Here is an 8,653-nt window from a genome sequence, read left to right on the forward strand (position 1 = left end):
GATGGATGGATGGATGGATGGATGGATGGATGGATGGATGGATGGATGGATGGATGGATGGATGGATGGATGGATGGATGGATGGATGGATGGATAGATAGATAGATGGATGGAGCGATTGCTTAGAAAGATCCCAATATGTTTATAGTTGTTATAGTTGGCTCATAACATAATGCCTCATAGTCATTATCCAAATCATTGATATCTGAAAGTGTAGAAGCATAGTCCAACTACTTTCTACTTGAGGGCACATCAGTTTGCAAGCCTAGTGCTTGCAAACACATAATTATGCAGGTTGTGAGTTCTAATTCAGTGCTATGCAGGCTAAACCTCTCTTGTGCATTTTGAAAAATGCACACCTGGTGTGCAGCGGTGCACATTCTGCATGACCACACATGGACCATGGCAGCAGTGATATGGGTGAAAGAAAACTGGATTGGTCTTGTACTGCGCGCTCAACTCTGCTCTTCCAGTTGTGCTTCTGCCGAAATGTGTCTTAATGTGGCTTAGCTCCGAGTCGGCACTTCACACTGATGGTTCACACTCAGCAGTATGGCTCTTCCTGCCCTCGCTACTTAATAAAATATATAAGACTAATCCTCTTCCAAGTGTAAAAAATCCTTTTGTCTATCAAATTTTGTTGTTCCAGTTCTCAAGAGGTGATGCTAAACCTTCTTTAACTTCTACCCAAAATCAATATTATCCATTGAATATTTCTCTCTCATAGATTATTTTTGAATATTTCTATCTATTTGAATATTTCAACATTTTATTTAACAAATTGAAATGGGTAAGGGTCATAGCTTATAATGCCATGGATTGCCATGGCATTATAAGGCAATTTTGTAGGTTCTGTGTTTTTTTGTTTTTTTTTATATATAGAACACCTTTATATTTAAATCTACTTTAACCTCTACACAGCTGTGACCAAGGGGTAAATTTTTAGGAATAAAGCCAATTCCCAAAGTAGAAAGAACAATTTTTTTGTTGTTAGCTTTTTTGAGTAATGAAGATCTGTGTGAAATGCATAATTCATCGTAGATCAGGAAGTGTTTGCTTTTGGGTGGACACCTTGTAAGTCTAAAACCACTCCTTTTTTTATGAGGTGTTGAACTAGATCTATATTCACAACTCTTGCAAGAAACTTTTTTTATAAAATAGGGATTTTATTAATTAAAAAGTTTTTTAATTCGAGAAATTGTTGTTTTTAGCCCCGCAGCAATTATGAACTGCAGGGCAGCATTGTATTTCCAGCAATTGTAGTATCTAGACAAGAGCTGTCAGTCTGGTGAAGAATCTGGCTGTTATTCGAATTTGTAAAGGTTAGCTGTTTTATGAATTGTAACATTGAACTGTAAAGTTCCTTGAGATGACATGTGTTGTGAATTTGGCGCTATATAAATAAACTGAATTGAATTGAACATAAAACTGACTAAAATGAGACTAAAACCGACTATAATATATCATAATCAATAAAATGTGACTAAAGCTAATAATACTTTTCCTCCTGAAAACTAAAACTTAGATATGCAGGTGAAGATTCTCAGTCATTCAGGTCACAGTCATTTCAAAAAAGTTAAAAAAAAACAAAAAACAATCCACTGGACTTTGTTTCTAAGTTTGAAGATGTTTCGCTTCCCATCCAGGAAGCTTTTTTAATTCAAAATGTCAGAATTGGCAGTAAATTCGAGGCTTTATAAAGGGGACTAAAATCAAAGCCTTGTTTTGGTTTAGGAAACATGCAAATTGAACCTAAAACTAAGATTAAGTCTAAAATGGCTGTCAACAACAACACTGGATGGAAAACATAAAATGCATAGGAATTCAATGCTCAAATTAAAGATTTAAAAAAAGAAAAATCTTTATTCTTTGTTTGACAATCAGTTATTGGTTTGTTCCACTTTTGGACAATCATCAATACTTTTGATTGTGATGGGGTTGGGGGTAGGCTACTCATGGTGAGACAAAGTGCCCAAAGGGGTACAAAGGTCAGAAAAGGTCAAGGCCATGGAGCAGCCATAACGTCACATAACGCAGGATAGGGTACGAGCTGTGCTACATTACCCACGCTGTCATCTCGTCCACTATAATGGCGACAAAGGGTGTATTTTGCTTTTTTTTTATTTCCATCTTGGTCTCTTCTCCCGTCACTTTAGTAATTGTTTGTTTCATAATTTGCCTGAAGTCCCAGTAAAAAATTTGTTAGTGGAGAGGTTGTAGTAGTGTACTGTAGGTCTGTGTTCTCAGCAAGAACAAAAAGCAGTACCACGTAGTTGGCTCTGTTTGTAGACTCATGCGTTCATCATGTCCACTAAATGAAAATCATTTTTACCATAAGACATGAAACGATCTCACAATCTTTCCAATATTTCCTTATTTTTCTTCACCTTTTTCTTACGGAGCTGTTTCCCCTACACACTTCTTCGTTGAACTGTAGATATAGTCAGGTGTCCCCACATGTTTTTAAAAGCCATGCTTTGGTGTCTCGTTGCTGCATTGCTTAAAAAAAACACAAATTTACTCCAAAACTTATTTTGTGCTCTCTATCCTGCTTTCTGAAACAAGCTCAAGCATGTTCAAGTTGTTTGCTAATTCTGTAAATGTACCAAGCTTTGCCTTTTTTTTATCTACTTCAAAATGATGTCGGTATAAAATTATTCTTTTTTTTTTTCTTTGTCTCACATACATGTGAATCTTGAATCCAACATTGCAGGGTGAATTATGGCAGTAAGAACATTATTCTATGTGGACTTTTTTTTTTACATTAACACATCTTTCCCACAACAAAAATACTACCTTAATTTCTTAGCAACCAACCAATACTAACCTAGATTTGTAAACATAAAGCAGTAACAGCTCCTACCTGTCTGGTTAAACTAGCAAAATATAAACATCTCAAAGCATCTTATGAATATTAAAATGATTAACAGATTGTGAAAAACTCTCGCAAAGAAATTACTATCACTCTTGGATGACTCCAAGAGGCATTGAGAAGGTTGAGAACAGCTGTGTTTTCAACCTCTACATGTGGATGTATTGTTGTGTGTGGTGTGCAAGCCCACAGAGAATCAGCCACAATATTGGGTACCATGGGAAAACCTGCATGGAGTAGGCAAACTGCCACCTTTCTGTCCATGTTTCTCATTTCCATATGATTGAGTATTACGAGCAGAATGTGAGGTTGCCTAAGAACCATAGGTCCAAGACTTATTTTCTTCCACTCAGAACTTATGTAGACTATTGAAAGGGGGAAGTTAACACCACTGCAGACACCACATATTAAGACACAAACTTTTATGTTCAGGCTGTTGCTACAGAGACAGAGACATATTTTCCTCCAGGCTGTCTTCCTGATGATGACAATAAACACCTTACACACTAATTAGTAAGTTAGAATACTTTTAAAGTATATTTCGTTTTCCAATTCCTTACTTCCCTTTCCCTTTGCATTACACATGCAGCAAAACCCAAAATTAATACATCTGGCAAAGTTTTGCCTTAAAGTAACCTTTATTCAAACAACAGGTTTATCCTTAATTTGAAATGACCACCATCAAGGACAAAATACGGGATACATAATTGTGGAAAAATATAAGTAAATTAAAAGCATTCATTTGTATTTGAATAAAAGGTGGCATTTATGTCCTTGTAAACGAAACAAGAAAAAAAGCCTCTTTTCACTATTGAACCCATTAAAATATTTGTCATAACTGGAAGCAGACTGGCTTTTTGCTTGTCCCTATTAGTATTTCTGCGATTCAGCTTGATCTTAAAAGCCTTTTATAAAACAGGATCTTTGTGTCAACACCGAGATCTTTAGACCTTCACTGCTGAGATTTAAGACAACACCTTTGCTGCACCTCTGCAAAGCAAAAATGTTTTTTGTTTATTTTTTAAAGTTTTTTGCCTTGCTTGTTTGTACTGTGAGAGTAGCAAGTGAAGTCAGATTCCTTAATTGTTTGTAATAATGGGTGAATAAAGGTTATTAAAATTCTGGTTCTGAGAAGAGTTGCAATTTAGTTACAGGGGTCTTTGTATATGTAACAGCTAAACTGTGTGGTTTTATCATAACAAAGTTGAAGAATTCAAGGGGGAACAATAAGCAAGACATTTTTTTCCGAAATTGTGTTCAAATTTTACAAAGTAAAAAAAAAAAATACAACAAAAACTGTTTTCATTTTACTAGTGACTAACCTGCAAATACTAATAATTCATGGATGCATATAGTTGTAAATAGAGACTGTTGTTCGTCACTGTTGAAAACATTTTAAATGTCGATATTTTTAAAAGCAGGATATAATTTCAAGTTATTTAGGATGTACTTCAAATTATATTTCTAATTATCTTCTGTTTTTCCTGTTTGGTCCCATACAGCTTGTGCTGGCACATATGAAAGATGGAGTTTCTGGAAATTGTGACTGAGGAAGTTATGGACACAGAGGGATCAGCGGTCATAGCAACCTTTTTAAACAGCAGCTTGTATGGCACAACCAACTTCACCAACATCACTTTTTTCCCCTACTATCAACACTCTATTTATGTAGCTGCCAGCTACATCCTGGCATATTCCTTCATCTTTCTGCTGTGCATGGTGGGTAACATCCTGGTGTGTCTGATCGTAGTGGAAAACCGATGCATGCGCACAGTGACCAACCTCTTCATCCTTAACCTGGCAGTCAGCGACCTACTTGTGGGGATCTTCTGCATCCCTACAACTTTGGTGGACAACCTTATCACAGGTAATCTTAAGCTTTATTAATTTGTTCATGGCCATAGAGGAAAAAAATATGCCTACAAATGCTTTCTTGCTTTAAAAACAGAAAAGAGAATGTGTTTTTCCTACTCTACACTTTAGTTTTTTCTTAATTAAAGATTGAAAATTAATTAGGAAATGATGAATTTACATGAATATATCCTCTTTTTAATGTTAAAATATTTAACACTAAACACTGTGAGAATAGCAACTAACAAACGTGTAGGTCTAAACAGTAATCTTTCATAAGATTCACCAAATAACTGATAATATGATTATTATATTGGATTATGCAGTTTAAAAAAATCATCTGATTCTTTATCAGTTTGTCTTGAATCTGCACTTTTTGGTTCTCTTTAAGTCTTTTTTAGTTTTCAGTTATTCAGTTGCCTTTCTGTGTTTTCTAGTCTATTGGGTTCATTTCCATTTTGTGTTATTCTAGTTATTTTTGTTTATATTTCTGAGTTATTTTGTGTTTCTTGAGTTACTCTCTGTTGCCCCCTTGTGTTTGTTTCCTTTCCCCTTGGCTTCCTTTGAGACCCTTCCATCCACACCTATTCCTTGTCAGCTCATTAGTCCAGTCCTTATTATGTCTCCCATATATAGGCTGTGTTCGAATTCATGGGCTGCATCCTCCAAGGACGCGGTCTACCTAGACTGGATCCTTCGAAGTCCGTGAAAATAAGGAGACCGGAAGTGTTTTGGCTGTGAATCCAAACAGGTCTACCCTTCAGCGGGTTTTATTGCTGTAGGCCATGTTGCTTAGCAACTGTGACAGTTGACACACACAAAGCAGGAAAAGAATGAATACAGAAGTTTTCAAAACTGTTTGTTTATTTCTTTTTTTTTTTTTTTATTGAGTGGAATAAAGGTTCCAACCACTGGGAACAGGAACAAATAAAATCAAATGTAATGATAGAAACCTTAGTCAGTTAAATAACATGCTGCTGTCATTTTGCACATCTCTCATGTTGCTGCTATTTTCAAATATCCATTACTGTAAAAATGTCCATAGCTGCATATTGGTTATTTATTCTCCAGGTGCACAGTTTTATATTATTAAAACACTTTACAGTATTTTATCATTCATATTTTAACTCTTCCCTGTTATATTATTCTTATACATCTTTCTAAGGTCAACATTTGTGTGACCATTTTCAATAATCTTTCTGCTGCTTTAAATTTGCCCAATGTGGGACAATAAAGAGATTTTCTATTCTTTAAAAGGGGAAGAAATATAAGTAAATCTAAACAATGTATGTATAAAGAATATATCTGCAAAATCTCCAATATTCAACCAAAAAAAATACTTAGTTAAGCATATTGTGCAAAACAGCAATAAAATAATTTTAATCCTATCAGATTTATAGTCCCCACACTGCAGATATATTAGAATCTGTCGTTAAATTACAGTCAAACCCATTTACACAGCAACAGATAAAAACCTTTAGATAAACCAAACATTACACCACATATCTGACTCAATAACCATTAAAACAATTATTTTCATTCATTTCAGACAGAACTACTCACAGACTGGATTATATTAAACTCCACTTCCAATTTTCACCACTGTTCGGCGCCAAGTAACCTTTCCTCTGATCACGGAGCAGCCGGCTTGCTTGCTCTCGCAATGAATCCTGGGATATCCAAGGATACATCGGACCCGTCCTTCAAATCAGGCAAAAAGAAGGACGCATTTTAAGGCCGCATAACGAGGAGTCTTGGAATCCGACCAGACCTCGGCGGCGCGCTATGACGTAATCTACCTTCGAATCTGGCCTTCTAAGGAAGCATCCCATAAATTCGAACAGGGCCATACTCTCCCTCTGCAGTTCCTTAGTGCTGTTTCCTCGTCTTTCCCTCCCTCCTCATGTGTGTTTTCCCTGATGTCCCCCAGATCCTGGCTTTCTGTAATAGATTTTTGGATTTCAGACTCACCTCTGCCTGCTGGTCTCTGAATTTGGGTCCTCTAAAACCTCCACCCAACCGTGACACAGTCTGTCTTTTATTAATAGTTAACTGTGACAAACCCGGCCCTCAAATGTGTACTTCCACAATCACTGGCGTTTAAAAGGGGAGCCAGCATTGGTAAACCAAAAAAAACCACGTCTTACCACCAAGTCTTATTCAGGTGGGTTGATGTACAGTAGGAAGTTACCCATAATAGTCCCTTATCGACTAAAAGGCACACTTGATTTGAGTGTAATTTATTTATGTATCCATAATGCTGTCTTATTTTGAAATGTTATGGAGTTGGTACTCCTAACTGCCTGTCTAGCTCATCTGGTTTATAGTGACTGAACAGCTTTGCACCACAATCCTGCAAAAAAAGACAAACCCCATTAGTTACGAATGAGAGAGTAGAGGTGTCTATTATACTGCAGCACAACAGAGCTGGTGGAAATTACAGCAATGTCCTAAACATGATCTATTTGCATCGTAGAGCAAAATTCTTCAATGACAGAGTCTTTATGGTTCACTGGAAATTTACGGATTATGTTAAAAGGGATAACATGAAAAGAACTCATTGAAAAGTGAAGACACGAAATACATTCTGCCACTGAATCAATTTTAGTTGAATGTTTGTGAAAGTTGAAAGTTTATGATGTATTTTATATCATCAGTGCTATATTTTTAACTGAGAAGTGGATCAACATATCAAAAAATTTCCAATAACCCTTACTCTTAACATCACCTGTTACTGACTCAGCAACTCATGCCAGACACTTGTTCTCTCTGCTAATCATGCTCCTCATTTGTTAAACCAACCTGCTGGATTATTATACATTTTCTGATTAATTAAAGTCAACCATTGACACATGACCACCCAAGGGCAGTCCTAGCCCGTTTGGCATCCCAAGTGAACAACCCCTCCACCACTACCATCCATCCCATTATACAGCAAGAACCTATTTTACATTTGACACACATAGAGGACATTAAAACATTTCTATAAAAAATTATGTATCAACACACAAGAGAGAATAAATAGAAAAATCCATATAAGGAAATCTGAAACAGTTTATATTATAGTGTGTAAGTATTTGTTATAGAGCATAAAACTAAGTATTTCATTATAAAAGCATATATTTCTATTTGTGACAGCATCCTGTAATATAACCATGTCTCTACTGTTTCTAACAAAGCTAAATACATAAAAAAACATTGTATTAATTTAGGAAGCTATGAGTGACATATGACTATTTTCAGTTAGTAAAAATCAATAGAGTGGGGAGAGGGGTCCTTCCAAGATGGTATCGGCCAACTCCCTGCTTCCCCATCAGTGCTCTACTCAACTGATCCAATCAGTGTTGGCCTGTGCGCAGGGCACATCAATTACATCTCTGTCTAACTTGCTCCTCTCTGCGTCTGATGTCTGGGGCACATGAGCAATTTGAACCTTAAGACATCATAACTAGATCTGTCTGAGTCAGACACCGCAGTTTATCAAAAGCCACATGGCATGCTGCATGATGGGAAAATGCCCTCCTGTCGGACAGTGATTATGTTTTGTAAATAAAATGCCCCTACATGTCCTCCCCACCCTTTTAATTCATCTTTAAATATTCAAAATATGCATAAACACAGACTTTAACAGTTAATCAGTAGCAAGTATTTGTTCATAATAGACTTAACTGGCTTTTTAGATGGAGGATATTTGTGTTAAAAAACATGATACGACTGGCATAAAATCAAATACAAACAGCATAAAAATAAAACAACAAGCCGGTCCCATCTAGGCCTAATCGGAGACAATGGCACACGAAGTGTGCTCCTGATGTCTAGTCTGCTCCGATGTAATTGGGAGAGAATGCCGCAATTTTTTTATATTTTTCAAAATAAAACATCACTCAGACTCGACGATAAATTATATATATATATATATATATATATATA

The 8,653-nt window shown here is 36.1% G+C and overlaps 1 protein-coding gene across 1 annotated transcript in view; it reads left to right on the plus strand.

Moving 5' to 3' along the window:
• Nucleotides 1–8,653, plus strand: part of LOC107094659 (neuropeptide FF receptor 1-like) — an 84,460-nt gene that overhangs the window by 32,094 nt on the left and 43,713 nt on the right. Inside the window, exon 2 of the mRNA XM_015390417.1 lies at nt 4,375–4,739. Coding sequence (XP_015245903.1) covers nt 4,397–4,739 — 343 coding nt within the window. The 5' untranslated portion in view covers nt 4,375–4,396. The remainder of the gene's footprint in view (nt 1–4,374; nt 4,740–8,653) is intronic.

The sequence above is a fragment of the Cyprinodon variegatus genome, unplaced genomic scaffold (assembly GCF_000732505.1).
Source record: "Cyprinodon variegatus isolate N-32 unplaced genomic scaffold, C_variegatus-1.0 Scaffold498, whole genome shotgun sequence".
NCBI lineage: Eukaryota > Metazoa > Chordata > Actinopteri > Cyprinodontiformes > Cyprinodontidae > Cyprinodon > Cyprinodon variegatus.